The sequence below is a fragment of the Columba livia genome, chromosome 5 (genome assembly GCF_036013475.1).
Source record: "Columba livia isolate bColLiv1 breed racing homer chromosome 5, bColLiv1.pat.W.v2, whole genome shotgun sequence".
NCBI classification, from domain to species: Eukaryota; Metazoa; Chordata; class Aves; order Columbiformes; family Columbidae; genus Columba; species Columba livia.
Window position 1 is genome coordinate 54,358,398 of NC_088606.1, and position 24,625 is coordinate 54,383,022.

At 41.4% G+C, this 24,625-nt stretch overlaps 1 protein-coding gene and 1 long non-coding RNA gene across 2 annotated transcripts in view; both read right to left on the reverse strand.

Moving 5' to 3' along the window:
* Nucleotides 1–15,809: 15,809 nt before the first annotated feature.
* On the reverse strand, nucleotides 15,810–20,167 carry LOC110365568 (uncharacterized). The gene is made up of 4 exons (XR_002425159.2): nucleotides 19,777–20,167; nucleotides 19,238–19,449; nucleotides 17,548–17,669; nucleotides 15,810–16,039 (listed from the first exon to the last, which is right to left on the reverse strand). It is a non-coding gene; the product is annotated as an uncharacterized LOC110365568 (long non-coding RNA).
* Nucleotides 20,168–21,869: 1,702 nt separating this feature from the next.
* OTOG (otogelin) overlaps nucleotides 21,870–24,625 on the reverse strand; it is a 110,186-nt gene continuing 107,430 nt past the window's right edge. Inside the window, exon 56 of the mRNA XM_021300048.2 lies at nucleotides 21,870–23,465. Coding sequence (XP_021155723.2) covers nucleotides 23,265–23,465 — 201 coding nt within the window. The 3' untranslated portion in view covers nucleotides 21,870–23,264. The remainder of the gene's footprint in view (nucleotides 23,466–24,625) is intronic.

Below are 24,625 nucleotides of genomic sequence, written 5' to 3' on the forward strand. Positions count from 1 at the left end.
TTAGTAAAACTTGGAATCAAAGTACAGCTGTTGAGCCATAATGGTTATTGAATCCCTGGTATCATGCTGAAACTCTTCCTTTCCTGCATTTGTACAAGATGGTCTGACATTTGGGAAAGTTTAGAAAAATAGCACTGCAATCAATTTATATTTGTCAAAAGTCTCATTGCTCTTTAAAGTATTGATAATCAGGACTGAAAAATGCTGCCTTCCCTGATCACATACTTTGATGACTGAAGCAGTCCCCAATTTGCACGCTTTTTCTTTTAGCGAGAGCCTAGATGGCAATTACTAGTGCAAAAATAAGTGCTGAAGGGGCATTTCAGTCAACAGTCTGAGGTTGTTTTCTCCTCCTATTCAACATATCCAATATCCATCTTTTTGTTGCTGTTTGCTTGTGGCTGATTAAGTCTGATGCCACCAATAACAATTCACACTGGAAGCTAAAGAACACCCCAAACACACCCCACCTTCACTTGACACTTTAATTCTCTCTGCACAACTCCTGCATTACAACTGCAGGCAGAAATGCATTTCCTTTACAGCAGCTTTGAAACAGTCCTCACAGTTTATCTTTACGCTTAATTCTGCACAGCTGTCGGGGGTGGTGGCGGCACCGGCCGCACGCGGGACCCCGTTACAGCGCCCCAGAAGCGTTCTGTCATTTCTGCCTTTCTCCCCCTAATCCCCTCTGCTGGCCACAATCCGACCAACGCCTCGTGAAAAAACAGATGGCAGTAACCGATACGGTCCGTAATTGTGGCCAGTTAATAGCAGAGGATAAGAGTGAGATAAGGACCAAGCGCTGGTGGCCAGCTGCTGCTGAGTTAACCCTTCCCAGCATCGCCACAGAGCAGCTCAGCTGCTTGCAGAATCCTGGTGATGAATTATGGTTATTTCCCGTTCCCCCTCTCCGCTTTTTGCCATTTCACTCATTTCAGGGCTTTCATGCCTATCAGGATAATGAACTTAAAGCCTAATTTTTCTGTTCCACCTTCTAACCAAGGATCTCAACAGCCCCTACCATTACCGAATTTCTTGGTGGAGGAGCAGGTAGCCCTTGCTCTGTTTTAAAGAGGTGTCGAAGAGGAGGAGAGAACCTAAGTGACTTCTCCCTTCTCCAAAACCTCTGGACCAGATATACACTGGTATACACCCAGCATAAACTAACTTAAACAAATAAGTTGCTCTGTGTTTCAGTAAAATTCAGCCTTCTCTGAGTAAGTATAAACAGAAATTTCTTATCCCAAGCTGTGAATACCTGGCTGACCAAAAAGCTACGATACATGAAGCACAACCATATAATGCCAAAGCAAGCTCTATCCTAAAACAAGTATTTGGGATATTGCAGCTTTATTTTCTAGTTGTGTGTTCCCACTCAATAAAACTATCTTGTCTATCTCCCCTTCAAGCTCATGGATATTTTAAAGTCAAGGCTTTTGGAGAAAAAAAAAAAATCTTACTTAGAGTGGGGGCAAGATGATAAAAATATTTACGAAATACCTTGTTTGTTTCAATGTTTTAGAAAGGAGTTATGTGCAGTTTTACTTCAAAAGTATTTGGCAACTTTCATGTTTGACCTAGAAGGTATGAACAGAAAAAGGTCAACTCAAATATATACAGGATTTTTTAACTAAAAAATGGTTTCATAACTTACTCAAAGTTTTCCCTCACAGAAAGTTTAACTATGTTTTTCACTCTAAGCTGGAAGAGTTATTTTCTAAATTCTTAAAATGCTACGCAAAACCCCAGTATTTTCATTCTACACACTATCTGTGACAGCCCTAAATTGCTCATGCAAAAGGGCAGGACTGGCCACATGCAACAGGAAACCCTCCTACCTACAGCTCAGAGTAACCATAAACACCAGTCTTATTGATTTGGTATTCTAATTTAAAATATTCCTGTAGAAGAAAGAAAAAAAAAGGAAGTAGATATGAAGTAACTTTACCACACAACATAAAATGTCACTATTTTAGCTTAAAGCCTGTGGTTTATCAAACTTCTGCACTTTTCTTAGCAAATGAGATTGAATCACTGCTGCCTCACTTGCAGGCAGTCCCTGAGCACTCGCAGGCTGTATTCCCGCAGCAACTTCCCATACCCACACTGGCCAGCACGCTAGTGTAGGTGCACCCCTTCTGCAGCCAATGCCTTTTTCACCATTATCTCAGCTCCGAATGTACTTTAAAACAAAGGGGTATTAGCAAATTCTCTTCTCCTCCACTATGAAGATTAATAGATGAACCCCTTCAGATCCTCTCTTTCAGTCTGTATCTCCCTACAAACAAGAAGCACTTGCTGTTCTTGAGCATCAAGAGCAAGTAAAACCCAAATGCTGGCTTTCTGTTCGCTGTTCTCTAGAGATGTAAGGCAGGTACAGTCTCCTCTCTCAGCAATAGTGCATGCGGGGGCATATCCTATCTTCTTATTAATACTACCAGCACTCGGAAGGAAAACAGGCCACAGTTAAATCATAAAATACACTATGCTACAATAGAAACCCACCACCAAAACAACTTCAGTAGATACAGCACCAAGAATTCAAGAAGTCATGGCAGGATCAGGCTGTGCAGGCACATGTGCCCTACTGTAAAAAGCATCAACTACAATTTTTTCCACCACATAACTACTCTAATATTCCGCCCAACATTTTAATTCACTTCATGGAAAAAAAACTCTGAAACTATTTTGGAGACTTCAGCATCTCCTCCGCACCAACACAACAAAGAAAGTATCTCCTTAAAACTTCTGCGCTAAATTCTTCAGTGCCATAGAGGTATTTCTTGGGTACAACATCCCAATGGTTATGGCCTGAACCACATGGAATATATGAAGTTTTAGCCCAAGTACAGACTTTGGTTGGATTAAGCCAAATATGAGCCACAGAAGCAATGGCAGATCAACCGTCACTTGATCCCTGTATAGTGCAGGGATTGTAATGATTATACATTTTCTAATCCTGCTTCCTTCTGGCGAAACAATAGATTTACTATGACTTTATAGCCACTGTATGTCAATCAGTTGGGTTTCCATCACCAGCATTCCTCCCTCACCACTGACACGTTGCTTCCACTTGGCCATAAGCCACACACTAAACCCTTTCGTGCTGTGGAGTTTGATTCAGGCAGGAGGAACAGCCCAGCTCACGTGCCCCTCTTGCAAGTGCAGAAGGCTGCGGTTGAACATCTTGTTTTTTCATTTGCTATAGACATTTGTTCTTGCAGCTGACCATGTGCAGGAGAATTTGCTCATGTTCCAGAAAAGGACAGCTGCACCACAAATTACCTTAAACCTCCTTGCTCCAGGGATTATCTGGGTACAGTGAAGTGTGTGTATCCTAGGGCAGGGGCCTTCTCTTACTATAAACAGGGTTATTAACCTCTTATTTACCAGAAGTGTTTATAAAGTCAGTAATGGAGACAGTTTTGATATCACTAGTCACTTCTTTCTAGCAATACTTTTTTTTTGGATGGTCTATCAGTCTACACTCACAGGTTGGTTTCTTTGACTACTTTTATAGTTTTCCCTCATGAATTACATCTGCTACTAGCTACCTGTACTTAGGGGACAACATACACCTCTTGGGGTTGGAGGCACACAAGACTGGGTACTCTAACCCCTCTTTGCCACATTCCCCTTTTCGGATTCTGCCACAGAAACCTCTCAGAGGTCTTCCACCAATCTTTTTGAGCAATCTCTGTAGTAATCAGGCCAAGCACCTGTCTTGGCTCTCAGCAAGAGGAACTACAGGAGCACAAGGAGCACCATTAAAGCCAAAGACAATCCAAACAAACATTTCCATCTCTAAATTTGTAAGCATCATGTCAGCAACACAACTACAGAGATACATCTAAATGCAGGCAGCAAGCACAGTCACCAGCTGACTCCTGTTCAGGATCAGGTAAGAAACCAGCCAAGGGACAGGCAAAGATAAAGCCATTCATACAGGACCAATGAGAATACCAACTTTTCACAAATATAAGCCATAATGAAGACATAACTATATGGAACTTCAAGACATAACTGCATTCTGGCTATTTAAAATTAATTCTTTTAGTCTTCTATTTCTTTCCTTTCATGTTCATGCAAACATTTTCAGTATAAAGAGAAGAGGCCTTTTCCATGTGCTTCACATAAAAATGTTTGGCTGAGATCAGTGTACTACCTTCTTGACTCCTGCTCTAAAACTAACACCTCCACTTCGACATTGCAGCAAATTCTCTGCTACTGCAAATAGCTTCAGAGAAGCCCAATCCATGTCCAGCAGCAGAGGTCTTGGCACATTCCCCTCAAAGTTCTTCTCCTTTCTATTTAAAGCATCACAATAGACAAGAAGGTGACGTGCTTCACACACACAAACACACTTGTTTTATGAAACATTTACCTACAAGTAATGAAGCTAAAACAAAAATGAAAAAAAAACAGAAAGCAAGCTTAATGGGAACCCTTATAGAGAGTTCTCTGTTTTTACATCAATGATGCAAACATTTGTGAAACTGTGTCTTCAGTCTAGCTTCAAATAGGACACAAGTGCAAATTTCATGCATTCTCCAACTCTTCATTTGTAACGGGATGCCAATTAAGAGGTTTGGAAACACATGTCAATCAAAAACCTGGACCATAAGAGATAACATGCAGATTAAAAAATACTGTAAAACACTGTGACCAATAACTGTTTCCTTAAATTAATTTTTAAGAGTTACTGCTTTGTTAAGCACAGCTGTCCAGCTGCCACGGTGCTCCAGCAGACACGCCATTCAGCATGTTTAACAGGACTGGTGGCAGCATACTCCTGTCACTTGCAGTTAACCGGCTCCCTCCTGGCTTCAGCACTTAGCTCAGGACTAGACAAGGTGCAGCATTACCTTTCACTGCGGCTCCCAAGCAGCAAACCAATTTGCATCAAGCAGGGGACCTGCTGAAATGGGAGAAGGTACCATGAACCCAGAGGTCTTGGCCCCTTGTGGCAATGCTGGCTTGATGGCAATTCTCAAAATTTTTAGATTTTTCTCCTAAGCTGATAAAAAATTAAGTCTTTCAAAATTTCTGCAAGCTGTAAAATTGAATGTAAGTTCATGTTTGAGGTATCCCTCTTAATATGCATATTAACAAGTCAGATTTCTTTAATATGGTGAGGATCTCATGTAGATACAATAGAGAGCCAATTACAGGATATATTGAGGGAGACGTTTTTTACATGCAGAAAAAACACCAGCAATGTCCTCCTGCAAACTTAGAAATTAGATTCCAGCTGTTAGGCCAAAAAATAATCATAGCTATTAAAAAAAAAAAAAAAAAAAAAAGAGAAAGAGAAAAAAGAAAGAAAGAAAGTACAAAGTACTCAGTTTCACACCTAAAGTGGTTTTCAACATTTCTAATCATAAGCTGCCCTGATAAAAGTACTATGAGCCACCATGTTCAATGGCATGTGATCTGGCAATGGCAATACATTGGCTGTCATGTCTAGAGTCAAACGCCCTAGATCCAGATATTCCTGTATTTAATTTTTAGGCCACCTTTCCATTCACAATACTTGGTAGCAACAGTTGTGAGCTATTTACATATATCTCATAGTTTCAGGATCTCATCTAATAAAAGGATATGACTACCTATTAATTCATCGAAGCTTTAGCAAGTACAAGCTATAGCATCTTTCTAAGAAGTGTTTCCATTTCTTCCAAAACTTTCATTCTGATTCCAAGTAGCATTATCACTGTGATGCTTTTATCTAGGATGTATATTGTATTACACTTCTAGAAGTCAAGGGTTAGATATTGCTGGGAAAACTATGCAACATGGATTCCTGAAGCGTACTGACAGGCCACAGCCACATCAAGACCAGTCTAAAAATAAGTCAATTTGCTCTGGTGTAGAAAGCAAAGAAAGAAATCCTGGAAGGAAGAACAAACCACTATTCTTTGTTATAGTAGAAAGTTGTGAGCTTCAAGGCATATTTTAAAATAAAATGTCAACACTGCCTGTGAAATCAGATTTCCAGCCTGTTTCCATTTCATCACACAGTCCTCCCTCTCTGCACCTTGTAGGCTCCATTTAAATATCTGTCTTAAGAGATCACAAAAAACCAATCTCAAAATCATAGAATGTCCTGAGTTGGAAGGGACCCACAAAGATCATTGAGTGCAACTCCTGTCCCTGCACAGGACAACCCCACAGTTCACACCATGTGTCTGAGGGTGTTGTCCAGTCTCTCCTTGAACACTGTCAGGCTTGGGGCTGTGACACCTCCCTGGGGAGCCTGTTCCAGGGCTCCACCACCCTCTGGGGGAAGAACCTTTACCTGATGTCCAGCCTAAACCTTTCCTGGCACATCTTCCTGCCATCCCCTCGGGTTCTGTCATCAGTCACCAGAGTGAGGAGATCAGCACCTGCCCCTCCTCTTCCCCTTGTGAGGAAGCTGTAGACTGCAATGAGGTCCCCCCTCAGTCTCCTCTTCTTCAGCCTGAACAAACCAAGTGACTTTAGCTGCTTCTCATACGGCTTCCTCTCCAAACCCTTCACCAACTTCATGTCCCTCTTCTGGACACTCAACAGTAGCTTAATATCTTTTTTATCCTGTGGCACCCAGCACTGCACACAGTGCTCCAGGTGAGGCCGCACCAGTGCGGAGCAGAGCGGGACAATCACCTCCCTGCCCGGCTGGTCATGCTGTGCTTGGTGCACCCAGGACACGGTTGCCCTCTTAGATGCCAGGACACACTGTTGGCTCACGTTCAACTTGCCATTGACCAGAACCACCACGTCCCTCTCTGCAGAGCTGCTCTCCAGCATCTGGTCCCCCTGTCTGCTATGTGCCAGGTGCAAAATCCAGCACTTGCCCTTGTTGAACTTCATGTGGTTCTCCAATTTGTCCAGATCCCTCTGCAGGGCCTCTCTGCCCTCAAGAGTGTCAACAGCTCCTCCCAGTTTTCTGTCATTGGTGAAATTCTTAGTATTCCATCAAGCCCTGCATCCAAGTCGTTTATGAAGGCATTAAATCAGAAAACCAGAGAAAATATTCGAGGTTTATTTTTTTTTTTAAGAGACCAAGAAACGAACACATTTGTACTAGTATTCTTCACTTATCTATATGAACTGAGGAAAAATCTCCAACTTTTACCATCCCTACTTTCCACTACAGCATTTAGAGAAGTCATCCAAGATACTGGGAGCTGACAGGCCTGCTAGCAATTCTTTGGAGTAGTTTCCTTTTTACAGGAAAATACGGAACACACACCCATATCTTCTGATCTAGCGCACATGTACTCACCATCCTTGCCAAAACTGCCAACTCCTTTCTTCTACTGTCAGAGCAGAACACACCTTCATGGAGATCAAGCGGTATCCTGTTCTGACCTTTACCTTTTTAATCCTTCTCAGTGGAGCTTCATTGATTTAACACGGATAAGCCATATTTTGTGCAGAAAAAAAAAAAGTCTGATGCTTACTAATTTAGTACAAAGAGCATCTGAGAATGAGCAAAGTATCTACAACCTGGCAATCCTTTCCTGGTGGGTCAGACTAATAGGAAAAATGTAGAGTTCAATACTATAATGGATACATTTGAACTGCAATCAATAGGGTCACCAAACAAAGTGTACTTTGTACCATATGTTTTCAGGCGAAGTTTTTCTGAATAAAAAGACACGCTTCCACTAGTGGCATAAATATTCATTGATCAGTCTACAGCTTTCCACAAGTCTGTGTGCTAGAAAAAAAACACACATCTTATGAAACAAAAGCATGTAATTCTGTTGGCTAGAACACATGAAAGCATACTCTGCCTTTTCCCTTTCCTTCTGCACATGAAGAGGCTCCCCAAACAGCTGGCAGAGACTCCCCTTTCCAGATATCCATGTTTCCTTACAGTGTCCCAAAAGTAGGGGAGAGGGTAGGGATGCCCTCCTGCAGGTCGGGAAAAGGCTGTATTTCATCAGGGAACACAGCAGTTCCTCCACCCAAGCCAGAAAGGGAGATGAGAGCTCAGCAGTTGCAGGGAAATCACTGCTCCTGAATGAGGCTGGAAAACTAATCATAGAATAGTTTGGGTTAGAAGGGACCTTCAAAGGTCACCTGGTCCAACGCCCCTGCAATGAGCAGGGACATCTTCAACTAGAGCAGGTTGCTCTGAGCCCCATTCAGCCTGGCCTTGAATGTCTCCAGGGATGGGGCATCTACCACCTCTCTGCGCAACCTCTTCCAGTATTTTACCACCCTCACTGTAAAAAATTTCTTCCTCATGTCCAGCCTGAATCTCCTCTCCTTTAGTTTAAAACCAATATGCCTTGGCCTATCACTACAGGCCCTACTAAAAAATCTGTGCCCATCTTCCTTATAGGCCACTTTGAAGTACTGAAAGGTCCCAATAAGGTCTCCCCAGAGCCTTCTGTCCTCCAGGCGGAACAACCCCAACTCTCTCAGCCTTTTGTCATAGCAGAGGTGTTCCATTCCACTCATAATTTTAATGTCCCTCCTCTGGCCCCTCTCCAACAGGTCCATGTCTTTCCTGCACTGAGGGCTCCAGAGCTGGATGCAGTACTTCAGGTGGGGTCTCACCAGAGCAAAGGGGCAGAATCACCTCTCTTGACCTGTTGGTCACACTGCTTTTGATGCAGCCCAAGATATGGTTGACCTTCTGGGATGCCAGCACACAATGCCAGCTCATGTCCAGTCTTTCATCCTTCTAATGGGAAGGGTTTGGCTTCCTCAGAAAGTCTTGTGCAGTGAGGAGGAGCAAAGAGATGGAGAATTTTTACGTTTATTTTTTTCCTTTCCTAGAGACTTTGAGGTAAGAAGAAAACCGAACATGGGATGCCGAAGAGCCTGAACTTAACACCTCAGGTGCATTTATTTCATTAATAGGCAATTTCATATTTAGAGAGCAGAAGCTATAGAATGTATATTGACTTTTATTCACAGGAAGGAGCCACACCGCATTAGGATGCTTATGAACTGCACAGAGAGCTCTGGTGGAAGGCAGTGGTAGAGGTTATTCAAATGTGTGCCCGCAGGGAGCAGAGCCCCCGCAGCATCCCACACACTCCAACTTGGGGCAGCCAAGGGCAGAATTCACTCTTCTGACCTCCCCATGGCTACAGCACCCACATGATGCAGCAAAGCAAAAAGGAAGGCACTTATCACTTCCAGGAGAGCTATATGAACACAGCCTGAATCATAAAGTATATTTTTAAATATTCGGCTTTCGACATGCAGTCACACCACTGCTATGAGCATCACTCAGGACCATCCGAACTATGGGACCTTTGTACAGAGGAAGCGAGATGCTGCCAGGCCATTCAATGACAACAGGGCATCCCAAACTCTCACAACACATCCAGTACATTCCAGCCAGACAGACTGATAGGGGCTTCTTTTCCTCTCAAAGCATTTCCTCTCAAAGAATTAAAAAACCAAAGCCCACACTTCCATAGTGTTAATTACATTGTTTTGTATTAACATTACAAAATGTGCCCCACTTGCTTTTTACATTTGCTCAGTCTTATTTAATGTGCACTATTTACGGAAAGAAGGCAGCATTACTGAACTGAGTGACTGCAATTTTTATACAAATAAAGAACAAAACCACCATAACTTGGATGTCTTTTCAAAGAAAGTGTTGGATTTTTATAAAGAAGCCTTACTTAACATGAGAGGGAATTGAGGCAAATATAAGATGATAGTCATGCATCAGAAAAGGTACACAGAGTTGACTCTGGTTTTCCTGGCATCTCATGTCAAGCTCCACAGTATTCAGCAATTGACCCACTAGAAAGCATTTGAAACCACAAAATATGTTCCAAATAGCAGCTCTCAACTCGTATCTCCTTGCCATCTTTAGGTCTAAAACAAAAATCCAATTTCAAGTGTTTAGATTATCTGAAGAGAGGAAAAAGAAAATTAGGGCCGAAAGAGTTAAAGAGTTTATTGTGCTTTTACACATTTTAAGATATCATCTTTCAACAATGGCAGTAAAATCAGCATGTAGCCTTAATTTTCTATGGTTGAACCTTGAACGTGAATCATTATATTACAATGTACTTATTGATTTCAACAGGAAGAGGATTAAGCCCAGAAAATCAGGTCAGGAACCTGAAACTGGACGGAGGAAAATGGAATTTTTCTGGTACTAAAACCCTCTTATGTTATGTACAATACATTAGAATTTTAAGTATGAGATTTGGCCAGTTGGAAAATATTCTTAACATCTTGAAACCCAGCAGAGATGTGACAAGATCAGTGAATAGAAAATCTGGTTAGTAACCAGTGCTCTGAATAAAAAGCCCTATTACTACACATATTATACAGTAATATCTGAATTTACCTACTTGCACAAACAGGCATATATAAGATGAAAGGCGTTTTAATGGAACATTCAACAGGTATAAAGAGAAAACATCTGTGTCCACTCTTTGCTAGACACCAGTACCAAATTACCATGCTTCCATTGTGTGCATATGTACAATATACATATGCAGAGTATACACAGTCTATATGCTCTTCAAGTGCAAACAGAACATCAGGTGACACCATTTTCAGTTACCTGTTTACTGGAAGAACCAGGCTGACTGAGCCACAGGTGCTGGCACTTGCTCCTGCTCCTCCCTCCTGCCACCACTTAACTTGCTATAGAGCAAGTAACAATTATTAGCTGCAAAGCCATTAACCCTTTGTGCATTATTATTATTAGCTAGCTGGTGGCAGCACCCCCTCAAATAATTTACCCAGAACACTTCCCTGTAGAAATCGTAATTTGGAAGTTTATAGTTTTGACAAGCAAATAATTTGGACAGAAGTTTTCTTTCATGGACATATTCCTCTCTAAGTTTCCTATGTGTGCTATCAAAGACCCCAGCTGAAACAGGTACTTGCCTGCATCTATACGTATACGTCTGTGGATTCGTTGGAAGCTTCTAGTACTTACAGGCTTTAGAACAGAAACATGGCAAGGACCAGCCCGAGCACAAAGGTGGTCACTTTAGCCTGTAAAAATTCAGGTAGTTTGCCCAGATCTAGTTGTTTCCCCACACTGCAGTTCAGGCAACCTCAGCTCACCCACACTCCACCAACCTGTATCTCATACATGCTGGCTGGACCAGGAGGAAAACAAAACACCCGAGAAGAAGAAGAGGGAGAGAGGCAGATTTGTGGCAGGCAGAAGCAGAGAAAGCCGGGGGTGAGAAGGCAGGCTGCTCTCATTATTTGGGGCTGTTTCATTACCATCTGTATTGCCACAGCTTTCAGACAACCCACAAAGGAGATTAAATTAAAAAATTAAAAAGAAAATATAGCCTGTTTTTGTTTTTGTTTTGTTTTAAATATGCGTATGTGACATCCCATCGTACCACTCTGCCTTGTCTGTGTATTTCTAACCTCTACTGACAATGCTCCAGCCACCTGGGGACACAGCATGTGGCTTCAGCAGACCCACTGCTTGCAGTAAGAGAAATGGGAAGTGGCGTGAATACTGACACAGGCTGGCACCTATTATTCAAATGATTTAGAAGAAATCTTGCCCAAATTCCACATCTAACAAACACTTCTTTAAATGCTCAGATGAAGATTTTCTTGCACAGAGAACAGCAGTATCTTATTTTAAAGAGTATGCTGCAAACATTTTCAAGTACTCTGATCTTCAAATGACCTGGTAACAAAAACAGACTGTATGCAATGAGTAAGTTGCATAATTCAGTGAGTAAGCACACAACTCATTGAAATTTCTAAGTTGTTACAAATACTTACATCACAATTAGCTGTGTCAGAGAAGAGGGAAATTAATTTGTTAAACTTCAGCAGAGGCCTGGGATGCTGGTAATAGGGTGCAAATCACTCCTGTGGTACTATCTCATTTTTACTTGAAGCTGGTTTGAGCAAACATAAAAGTCTGATAAAAACATCTTCATCTGTGCACGGTGGCTAGAACTAGAATATGGAAGTGCTGAAAGTGGCAAGCCTTCCATCAGGAAAAAGAAAACAAGGCAAAAAAATTGCTTTATAACAATGAGCAAGCACTTCCACTAGCCACTTCCACCAAGTAAATTTCTAAGTCTTTCCAAAGTTAAATTAATAACCTAACCAACAAAACCACCATCTTATTTGGATTTTGACTCTCCAAGTATAATGTGACATGCTTCCAAAACCCTAAGGTACCACATGTCTCTTGGGAGCTGACACAGGGCAGTGCTGGAGGAACATGAGAGGACGCAAGAGCCATGAGGACCCCAGCACCTCTGCATTATTTCCTGTGTGGCCAGAACAGAACACAGAAACGGGTGCAGACCAGGAGTCTGGATAACCGGCTTAGGACTCTTATTGTCAAAATGGAGTTTCGTGTAGAAAGTAGAATATTCAAGCTCCACAAAGGTACAGACAGGTTACACCCAGAACATCTCAACTTTGAGGACAATTAGTATGCACTACCTACCAGTGGCATGGCTTCCACTCAAGGCAAAAGGCGGCAATAATGGAGTTCGCCACCAATTATTCAGTCATGTGTGAAGTGGAGCATCTGAAAAATGTTGCTGCATACTGGAAACATACTGCTCTTATTTGATATTGCTGTATAAGCATCAAGCTGTTTTGTTTTAAAAGCCATGCTAAATTTATGAATGAAACTGTGCAAGAGGGATTTAATAAGAGATCCATAGCAAGTGTTCAGTGGTCTGGTCATTGCCTGCCACCAGGGTAGCATGAAATCATTTGATAATTAGACCATGGCCATGCAGGATTAGCATACCATAAAAATATAGGGCTGCATTATTTTTATTTATATAACAGATGGATGTTTAAAAAGGTCATGCATTTTTAATGAATGCAACGTCACGCCAGTGTTGACAGAAGATTTAGAAGTGCTACAATATGGCCAAATCTAAAGCCTCAAAACGCTACCTTCCCTTCCCCCTTCCTCATCCTCCCTCTCTGCCAGCCATGGAGCCAAGAGACAAATGTGCAATAGTGCTGTGATTTTCAGTCCAAAAACCATCTTAAGTACAGCATTTATGGGGCACTCAATTATATTTTCTTTCATTTTGTGTCCATTGTAGTAACTGCAAAACTCCCATTACTAGAGATACCTGAAGGCCCCATACTTCTTCAGCCTCACAACACAGGAATAAGATAGAAGAGCAAGTGCTACTAGAAAATATAGTAAAGTGCTAAACCTATATATTTTAAAGCAGAGCAATATGAGCCAAATATTCTATTAAATAAAGGTTTGCAGAATATTTCTTCTTACTTAAAAAAAAACACAGGTGAGAGACTTGGCTATGAAGTACCAGTTCCTGCTACTTCAAAGAATATCACAGAAATCACATGTTTGCTTTAACTATCTACAATTCTTTATTTTGGTGGTCAGCTCAAAGCTTCACCCCCCAGCTCCAACAGAGAATGAACATCAGTGTCCTGCACAGCCGCTACGTCTCCATTGCTGCCTATAGACAAGTCCCAAACCACAGCTCTGGAAAAGCACAGACACATCCCGATCTGAAATAACTCACATCAAAAATCCCACAGGCATTTGCTGGGGAAAGCCTTTTTGGATTGCTCTGACCCTGCTGTGCCACCACCACCAAAACACATGGGCAGTGGGGACTGAATACATGTGGCAAACCTATATCAATACTACACAAAGGGCTGCACTCAAGCCCATTGCTGTCAGCGCAATCACAGAATATGTCATTTTTCCTCCATTATCAAGAGAGGGCTTTTTTTCTCCTCCCTCTCCAATGCAAAAACTCACAAAAGCCCCTTAGATACTGATTCCCACTTTGCCTGTATAACAACTTCATGAGTATCGGGCTTGCCAGTTCAATTTGATGAGATATTTTTTCCTCAAAAATCTCATTCCTCATCTCCTTTCTCTCCTTCTTCCAGAGGGAAAGAGAAAAGGATGAGGTTCAGGATCTAAAATACTGTTATTCCAACAAAATATTTAAAAATAAGAAGGTTGCCAAAAAAAATGGAAGGTAATCTTAGAGGTGCAGGAGCAGGCTATCCCTGTGTGTACCAGAAGGTGAGCCAGTGGGGAAGAAGGCTGGTCTGGCTGAATAGAGAGATGTGGTTGGAACTTAAGAAAAAAAAGAGAATTTATAACCTTTGGAAGAAGATTACTGTAGAGGAATACAATAATTGTGTTAGGTTATACAGGAAGAAAATTAGAATGGCCAAAGCCCAACTAGAGCTGAGCATGGCCACTGCTGTAAAAGGCAACAAGAAACGTTTCTATAAATGTATCAGCAACAAGAGGAGGGCTAAGGAGAATCTCCATCCCCTGATGGATGCAGGGGGAAACATAGCGACAGAAGTTGAAGGAAAGGCTGAGGTACTAAACGGCAGTTGACTGGAAGTTGGCTAATGTGATGCCCATCTACAAGAGGGGCTGGAAGGAGGATCTGGGGAACTACAGACCTGGCAGTCTAACCTCGGTGCTGGGGAGGGTCATGGAGCAGATCATCCTGAGTAAGGTCACATGGCACGTACAAGAGAACCACATATTCAGGCCCAGTCAGCACGGGTTTATGAAAGGAAGGGTCTGTTCGACCAACCTGATCTCCTTCTATGACAAGGTGACCCACTTAGTAGATGAGAGAAACGCTGTGGATGTTGTGTACTTAGACTTCAGTAAAGCCTCTGACACCGTATCCCACAGCATTCTCCTGGAGAAGCTGGCAGCTCATGACCTGGATGGGTGTACTCTGTGATGGATAGAGAACTGGCTGGATGGCTGGGCCCAAAGACTTGTGATGAATGGAGCCATATCAGTTGGTCACTGGTTACAAGTGGTGTTCCTGAGGGCTCAGTATTGGGGCCAGGTCTGTTTAATATATTTATCAATGGTTTGGATGAAGGGATCAAGTGCACCCTTAGTAAGTTTGCAGATGACACCAAACTGGGTGGGAGTGTTGACCTGCTGGAGGGTAGGATGGCCATACAGAGCGATCTGTACAGGCTGGATCATTGGGCCAAGGCCAATTGTAGGAGATTTAGCAAGGCCAAGTGCCGGGTCCCACACCTGGGTCACAACAACCCCAGACAGCGCTACAGGCTTGGGGAAGAATGGCTGGGAAGCTGACTGGCAGAAAGGGACCTGGGGGTGTTGACTGACAGCTGGCTGAACATGAGCCAGCAGTGTGCCCAGGTGGCCAAAAAGGCCAACAGCATCCTGGCTTGTACCAGCAATAGTGGGGCCAGCAAGGTGAGGGAAGTGGTTGTGCAACTGTACTCTGCACTGGTGAGGCCCCTCCTGGAATACTCTGTTCATTTTTGGGCCCCTCATCATAAGAACATTGAGGTACTAGAGAGAGTGCAGAGGAGGGTGATGAAGATGGTGAAGGTTCTGGAGCACAAGTCTTATGGAGAGCTGTGGAGGGAACTGGGGCTGTTTAGTTTGGAAAAAGGGAGGGTGAGGGGAGACCTTATCGCTGTCTACAACTACCTGAAAAGAGGTTGTAGCATGGAGGGTGTTGGTCTCTTCTCCCAAGTAACAAGTGAGAGGACAAGAGGAAATGGCCTCAAGTTGCACGAGGGGAGGTTTAGATTGGACACTAGGAAAAAATTAGGAAAGGGTTGTCAGACATTGAGACAGGCTGCCTAGGGAAGTGGTGGAGTCACCATCCCTGGAGGTGTTTAAAAGGCGTTTAGACGAGGTTCTTAGGGACATGGTTAATGCCAGAGTTAGGTTATGGTTGGACTTGATGATCCTGAGGGTCTCTTCCAACTGAAATGATTCTATAACATTACAGGGATATCAACCAAAAGCAGTGGGTTTTGTGGGTTTTTTTTCCACTTAAGAGTTATCCCAAGCAGATACAATAGGCATTTATTTATTTATTGTTAGGCCCCAGTTTTCTCCTAAAAAGTTTTCATACAGAGCACTTGGCATTATAAGCAGGAGTGTGACTTGAGCTTCTCTTCTCCACAGCGTCAGTCTTGCCCCGGTGGGTCCTACTGCAATCCTGTCAGACTGGCAGTGGAAAAATGCTTTTAAGCAACTACCTACAGGTACAGCACTGGGAGAGGCCAAGGGGATTTCCAGGTGTGGAGCCTGAAACAAGCACAGGGAAGCTATTTACCAAACTGAGCATAAACCCTGCATCAGCAAAATCTGCTTCCAGTGCTCAAGCTGCCTGCACACCACATGGCCTTAAAGAAGGTTATGGAGAACCTACATGAAACAGTAAGTTGTACCAACAGCCATGGTCTATTCCTCTCCTATAAGCTGAAAGCCACCTGTGAAGCCTTGTGTTTCCTCACAGCATCCAGCTGGCCTGTGAACTTAATTGTGAGCAATATCTTTGAAAGTTTCTTTATGACTCGTACAAGATGGGAGACCTTGCTATTACACTATTGGACGGCCTGTTGGCATATTTGCCTAAACATATAAGTTTCACATGCAAAATTCTGGATTACATTTTCTGTTCCAAAAACACTAATCTAAAACTTCCCCCTTTTTGCGGTTTCCTCCAGAGCAAGAGGTTGGAAAGAGAACACTGGCCGGTACAAGCAACCCAACCAATACAAATTTACGATCTTCATGGGCTGCTGCCTGGGTTATCTGTTAACTTCTAATCACTCCAGCAATATTTAACAATAATGCTTTGCTTTAGGGATTAACCATCATACAGATAACTTCTGCCACACACCAAAATAGTTTTGCTCAGGCAGGGTGGGGTTCTTTTATGGGAGGGGAAAGGAAACCCAGCAGCTGTCTTCTCCTGATAGGAAATGGAAGAGCACATTATTAGTGATGCTCCTGTCTTGAAATCAAAGGATACCACACTGCATACAGCCAGATTAGACATCAGGCCTATTAGGCACTTTGATGCCATTATCTCAGTGGATCCTCCTCAGTTTTTTTTTTCCCTATTTAGTAAAATAAAACATCAACATAGGGCTCACTAGGGAATATGGTTCAGAAAAGACAGTTTGGGGATTAAGAACAGAGATCAAGAACAGGCATGCTTTTGACATTTAGGCGTTACTTCAGATATTGTGCCTTTGATATTCCATGCTTAAGATCAGACTTCTGCATTATTAATCAAAAAGAAATTCTATTAAAGTGCTCTGCTATATTTCTTTTTCTTTCCAATCTTCTACTACACAAGCCACATATTGGACAATATATTCATATATTCAATTCATGAACTAACATCAGTCTTCAGGAAAAACAAAAACAAACCAAAACAACCTAATGTTCCTTTCAAGTGTGTACCTGAGGTCAGAATCTGCTCCTGGGCTATCGTATTAAATAAATCAATAAAACAAAACCAAAATAAAACAAAAAAACCTACCACAGAACACCAAGCAGTCAGCAAAGGCCTGTATATAGAAAAGCCTCTCTGCTGCCTCAAACTCCACTCCAGACACTCTAAATAGCTAAAGTGCAGAGATGTTTCACAGGTGGGTTTCAGAACTTGCTGAAAAATTGCATTACCTTAAAGATCTTGGAAACCAAAAGCTTAAAAAGCAACATCACAAATCGCCCACAAGAATCAAGCCAACACCTACACAATAAAAGGTCTATAAAACAGAAGTACTTTAAAATCCGCTCACCTTATAGATCCTTTCCAGCTAATAGAACACCTCATCATGGCAATAAACACGTCACATTTTTCAAATTTAGCTGCGCTTTTCTGTCTTGAAGATTTGGCTGATGACGACATCTTTCTTCAGCTCTAGAGATACAGGGATAGTTTGGGTATAGCTGTCATATGAAGTAAGCATACTTTAAGACATATAGAAAAAACTGTACAGGACCAAGTACATTACATTACATTCAGCTTAATGCAAATCAAATATTACCATTCATCACCTCATATCAAGAGATTGGATAAAATATGCCATACACACCATCAGAGTGGCTAACTTTTGAGCCTGTCAAGATAACTTTAACCTTTAAGGGCGAATTTCATTCCAACTAATTTTAACAACCTAAAAATGAGGTGCCTATTGACATCTTGCCATCCAGCTTCTCTCTACATTGCAAAGGAAAGATGATACATCTGAAGGATGATTCATCACATCAATCTTATTTTAGGATGGGATGAGTCACTCTTTGGATGCACCTCTCTTTCTTCAGTGATGGATGGAGCCCGGATACTCAGGTTAATTCAGATATCTATGTTTTAAACAGCTGAAGTGAGCTGACACAATCAAAGCCTTTACCAAAAGTCCATACAGAAAGCAGATCTGAGAGGATGGCAGTCTGTCAGGTGCTATTTCTAAAGAGGTTAGATGTCTTCATCACAATGAGAGGGGATTTCAAAAAAAACAACCAAAAAACCACCACCTGCACAGCAGCTGTGGCCACATTTTAATTACCCATGGCTAGCCACTTGCACTGAGAGGAAAACTGATTGCTTGGGCAGAGATAAGAGTGAGGACAAAATTTTAAAAATTATTTGGTCTGACTTCATGGACTGCATACTTGAGAAGCCATCTGAGGAGATGCAAGTTATTTAACTTGTGACTAATAGTTTGCATTAAACTCTAAACCAACAGATGCGAATATTTCAGATTTACTTACCAAACCACCAGGCAGCACTATTGCTAATTAGAGGAAGCATTACTCAAGAGGCTGTTATCCTGAGACCAGATCATGTAATAATAACCCAGACACTGAGAGTTTAGATAGCACAATTGATATAATTATATTTCTTTTTAAAGGCCTTTCTTAATGGTCAATATCCATCATACTCAAGGCTCCAGCTGCCAAATCATTTATATTTTCCTGTGAATCATGGCTGGGCAAGCTTACTCAAGGTAATGTGAGTAAAGTGTCTTTTAAAGGAGGTAACAACAAGCAATCAGCACCATGACAAACAAGCAATGTTTCCATACTCAAATCACTAAATATTTTATTCAAAGATGGAAAACAATCCAGGATTGAAAATATTTTAAAAACGTAGTTTTAACAAGATACATGCCTATCATGTTTCTGTACCTACATTAGGACTCACTTTTGTGGAGAATCTCCACATATCCAAACACATGTGAGACCCACAGGGGTGGAGTAAAGTTTTGAGACTTGTGAACAAGTGTAACAGGCCTCAGTTTCAAGAACGTTGTCAGGGTTTCACTCCCACAGCATTTTCATTCATATTAAACAAAACAAACAAACACTTATTCACTGTGATGTTAGAGATCAAGAATAAAACTATTCCTGCCCACTATTATTATATACATATTTTGTCCCCTTTGCCTGCCCCCCCCCACCCCCCACCTTACTTAGTCTCTCACCTACCTTCTGAGTAGAGAAGCTTTCAAAATTTGGATTTGGTATCTTTATTGAAGATAAAGAACTTCACAACGCGCCCAGCCCTGCAGAGCAGCAGTCACAAGATGTCTGCCAGAGGAACTCCAAGAGCATTCATTTGTTTGCAGGAATCACCTAAGTACCAATTCTGAGTTTGATCTATGTTAATCAGCCTCTAGAAGTCCATTTCTGCAGACAGCCTTGACACCAACAAATGACAAAAAAGTAGCGGGCATTAGTAGCTGTTTTGCCCCAACAATCACCACAGTTTCAGATTTACAGAAGCGAGGCAGGTGTGCTCTCCAGCCAAGAGCCACCACCCCCCGCAGAGCCTGAGGAGCTAATTCAACATGGTTGTACAAACACAAAGGCTTCCAACACCACCAGCTTTTTAATGTATTTATTTGCTGCTTTCCCCACCTGGAAGTCAGCTGTTACAGAAGAAAAGCCTACCTTTTCAAATTTTTCTCACACCCACATCAAGATAGACATAAGGGAAAGAACAAAGACCTCGTAAGGCCACTCACCTCCTGTCCCTTGTTTTACAGCCCACAGACCCCATATCAGCAGGCCAGTCCTCTCTTCTAAAGTAACAGGCTCATTCAGGAAAAAGAACACACATCACACACCCCCACCACCCCTTCCACACTGCTCTTATCCCCGAACACCCAGCCCAGCACCACCATCTCCCAATCTGTTGTCCCCAGAAACAGGGTCCAGCTGGTGCAAATTGGCTTTTTAGCTGGAGGGAGAAGAGGAGGCCTCTCCTTAACCCCTTCAGGCTGCCTCTGGCAGAGCAGCTGGTGCATGACAGCAGTGCAGGTGTTTCTTCCAGCCCCATCTCCCTGTTTGTGAGGAAGCAAAGTCCCTCTGCTCTGGCCTTCATGCCCATCGCTGCCCCAGAAGTCACCCAGCTGAGGTGGTTCTCCAGAAGACTGCCCAGTATCTGCAGGACAGGCAGCATTGCCGCAACAGGAACAACCGTGACAACAGAGCACGTTGTGGCAGCAACGCTTTTAGAACATGAGTTTCCCTCCAGCAACTTAGTTTATGTGCTGAAAACAGGATTTAACTTTTTTGCTTTAGGAACTTACATAAAGGCTCCAGTATTTCATTAGCTCCAAGTGCACATGTGCCTTTGAGAATAATAAAGACAGAAAATTGTGACAGTAAAATGCATGTATTCTAAAGAGCATAGCTTCAGTGCTGTATACCCTTCATATTACACCTGTATAATCAAGCAAAATCAACTTCTTAGTAAAAAGAAAGTTGCTTTAGGACTTGGATTTTGTTACAATCCAAACACCTCCTGCATGGGAGAGTTTGATGAAACCCACATCTTGCTGAGGTCCCTTTAGTTTCTGAAGAAGTGGAAGTACAAATTAGGCAAAATCTGCTGCTTTGTCACACACTGGATAAGATAAACACACTGTAAGGGCCCTGGATTGCTTTGAACTAACCACAGACAGGCTAAGCATCTGTGAAAGAACTTAACATGGAGGCAGGGATAAAAGTAGCTTCCCTGTCAAAGCATAGGCAGTTGGGATCTTTCTCCTTGTTTCTCCAAGCATAAGCCTAATATTTACAACATCACAAGTAGGTACTTGTGATGTTTATTATTTTACTCCTGAAGTAGAAGCAGTAGCAGTGTTTGATTACAGTTACTGGATACACTACAGTCCTCTTTCTACTCTCGCTGCCAGTGTTCAGTTGCTCTTCAAGCACGAGTTGAAAGTTTGGATCTTGACTGGTTTTCACAGGAGCGGCCCTGAGCTCCTGGAAGCAATGAACACTTTGCCATTAGCGTGAGTGGCAAGAGGATCCTTGCACTGATCTGTCCCTCATGTTGGTGGTTGGCACTTCACAGCAAATACCATCTTGCTTGAGAGCCAAAGTTCTTTGTTTTAATTCCTACCCTCTAGGGTGGCATCTGCCAGCTGGTACTGAGGGAAGCTGAACTTCACCTTTGAAAATGCCAAAGCTTCAATATTAGGCACTTGGGTTCAAGGACTTGTTTTCCAAAGGATGCACTCCTCCCAAGCTCTGTCCTTTCTCACTCCTTAGAAGATGTCTTTGAACAAGGAACATGTCTTACAAAATGCGTAGTGACTGCACATATTATTATAGCTAGATCTTAATGACTCACCTGGCCCTAAAAGTATAATCATCACCACACAACTATAACAAAATGCCTATACTTAACTCAAAACAGTCTACTCATTGCAGTCAATGCCAAGGGACAGTTTAGGGAAATGCTGTGGAAAGGAAATATGCAGAAATCTACCCTCCTTTTTTTCCCTTTTTTTTCCAGAACAAACAGCCTGACAGCGTCAGAAATGTATTGGCATACTTTGATACACAACCATTTTTCAGTTTGTTTTTTTTTTAATAAAATGGCATAGTGGAATTTTGCATTTCAGAGGATGAAAGTGAACTGAGATGGAATCAGAAAAGGATTCAGATTCCAAAGATTTTAAAAAATCCACATGCAGGTCTTCCTTGCTGCAGTGTTAGATCATGAGTACCAGTGATAGCAGCAAACCCTAAAATTAACCATGTGCACTGCTGAAAAATAAACTAGTAAACACAATGATAGTAATCTTTAACAATGATAGCAAAATTACTTGTAACAAAATAAGACTTCCTGTTATTTATTAGATATTGTAAGAATGAAATGTACAGTATACAAAATTAATATCAAAAATGTTCACATGATTGATTTTAACCACACATTTTTCTTTGGATTAACTGCCGATTAGCAGCTTTTTAAGAAGTTATGCTGAGATCAGTCTTCTATTATAGCACATAGTGATACACTTGAGATCCTATCTACAACTTTAATCTACAAAATCAAAGCTACTGAATTTTTGCTGAATCTTGGCATTTGGTGGAAAAGAACAGAACAGCAACGTTAGCTTAGAGAAGAAAAAAAAACCTAGCTTGTTACAACAAAATGTTAGATGTTCAAGTTCATAAGCAAAATTGCTTTTGAAATTTCAAACCTTACAATTGTACATTTTCCATATCAAACACTTGCCATAAGAAGTCACATACTGCTATACCAGTGACAATGATTTTCAACTTTGTTTTTCTTTTAGACAAATACATAATCCTGGTTTTCTTTTTCCTAATGAATTTGCACATCTTTAAAATTACTGCTAAAGAAAGTTCATTCTTCTAAAGAAACAGTTTAAGTATGGTGCATTTCATGAGCTGAATGTTTTCATTTCAGGTATTACCTGTATATAGGAATGTAAAATGTTTTGCAATTGTTAAATCTGTGTATTTTCAGTTTACATCATATTACTTAGCAGAAAGATAAACTACTAAAGTCTCATCTAGATAGCCTAAAACACTCTATCTGTTCCATACATTACATGTTTGCCGTAATGCTTTTCACTACAATATGAAATACACTATAAAAACTGAAACTATTACCAGGGAATATTACATACAGTTATTAGTATTGACAATGTTTCCCTGATTAAAAACAAACAAACAATTTCTCATACATGCTCTATTTCGCAATAAGAATATGATTTAAGCTGAAAATTCTTCTCATGTTGTCCAAACATTTTTTCTTAATAGATATTGAATGTATTTGCACAATTGCAATGCATTCAAAATAATGAACTGCTGCCAGGTAAACTAGTCGATGATATAAAACAGGAATGTGTGCCTGAAAAAGAGTGGGCCAGCCTTCCAGAACAAAATAGATGGTGTTCTTTCTCTTGTGGTTTCTCTAATGTAAATCTCTTCACCTTTTAAGTTGGCAGCTATTGCAAGAACTCTTAAAACAATCCCTGTGGATGAACATGAAGACAAACCACAATACAAACAATGCAAAGCTATTCTTCAGAAATTTCAAAGACCCTCAAAATATTTTTATTCTTCTACCTTTTAGCATTAACCTGCTAAAATTCAGTTGACCAGGTGTTTCATTTTTAATAGTGAAACTATTCAAATTATGCTGGGAATAGCTGGGCTTGTTGTTTTCTTTCCTTCTAGGTTTTTTTTAAGACCATTGGCAAGAACAATCTGTAGGCTCTTGGACTGAATAGCTGACCCAGGTTGAATTACTGGCACAATACAATTGCACAGTTCGTCTCTGTAGTCCGAGCTCCCTGCAGCATTTGCAGAATCTTGCGTATGTGTTGATGTTGTAGTTGTAAATGCTTGCAGAAGGGCACTTTCCATCACATGAAACAATATTCACCTGGTAACGAACATGCAGAATCATCAGCAAATTGAAGCAGCTAGGAAATAAAGTTAGGAGTTCTCAAGGATGTCCAAAGATATCAGGCACCCAAATCCAATGGCAAAGCAACCAAAGATTTGGAGACATTTCCTCTAGTCCCTTATAAAATCCCACTATATCTGAGTAATAAACCCCAAAGTATGTTGCGCAGGGAGGCCTCAATTTTTATCTTACAGAGATTAATGATGACTTTCCTGTCATTTTCAGTAACAGCAGATTTTGTCTGTTATCAGAAACCAAGAAACAATTTCAGTTTTGCATTTTAAAGTATTTTTAACAAACTTGGCTTGAACATAGCACCAAATGTTCTGTCCACAACTTCCTACAGTATTAGTTTCAGTGATACACTGATGTAGTGTTGCTGTACAGGAATTGGTAAAGAGGAATACAAGGAATCGATCTTTTGGAAAGCCAAGGGGAATTATTACTAATTATAGCAAAACTGTAATAGAGACTGTAACAGAAACAGTCATATAAACTGATAATTTTTTCAAGTTTAATAGTCAGGAGTTGCATTTCTGTTCAATGAGACACTGAGACTAAATTTCCTGGCTGCTCAACAGTTTACTCTGCAAAATGTACTCTCAGAGTCATTTTAGAGGTTACAGCTGTTTCCCTGTACGCTTTTATTACAGCTTTTCCAGGCACTCTTACACATCTCACACGAGACGTCTGTCTGCACGCTTGCTGCTGCTCCCGCTGCCTGGCTGCTCAGCAGGACACTGGTGGTGTCCTCCTGCAGTAAATCCTTCAGCAGACACGCAGATAGGGCCTCATTCTTCCTACGCATTTCACAGTACGCTCATGCTGCGGTCTAAAAAAAACCCTTCACGACCCAAGATTCCTTTCTTCATGAAGCTGGCATTTAAATACTTTCCCTAGACAGATGGAAAATTAAACATATCTGTAGCCGTTTTTACAGTAGCACATCACTGGCAAGATTCAGTTATATCAAAGTTAATTTGCATATAATAATTGTATTATAGGGTGAACTGAGATTTTGGATTTGCACTAAATCAGCATGTGCCTAAATGCATACAAAAGCAGAAGTCACATCCCCTTTTTTCTTATTATTTGAGAATGAGAATGTAAGGAAACATTACAACAGCTCTACAAAG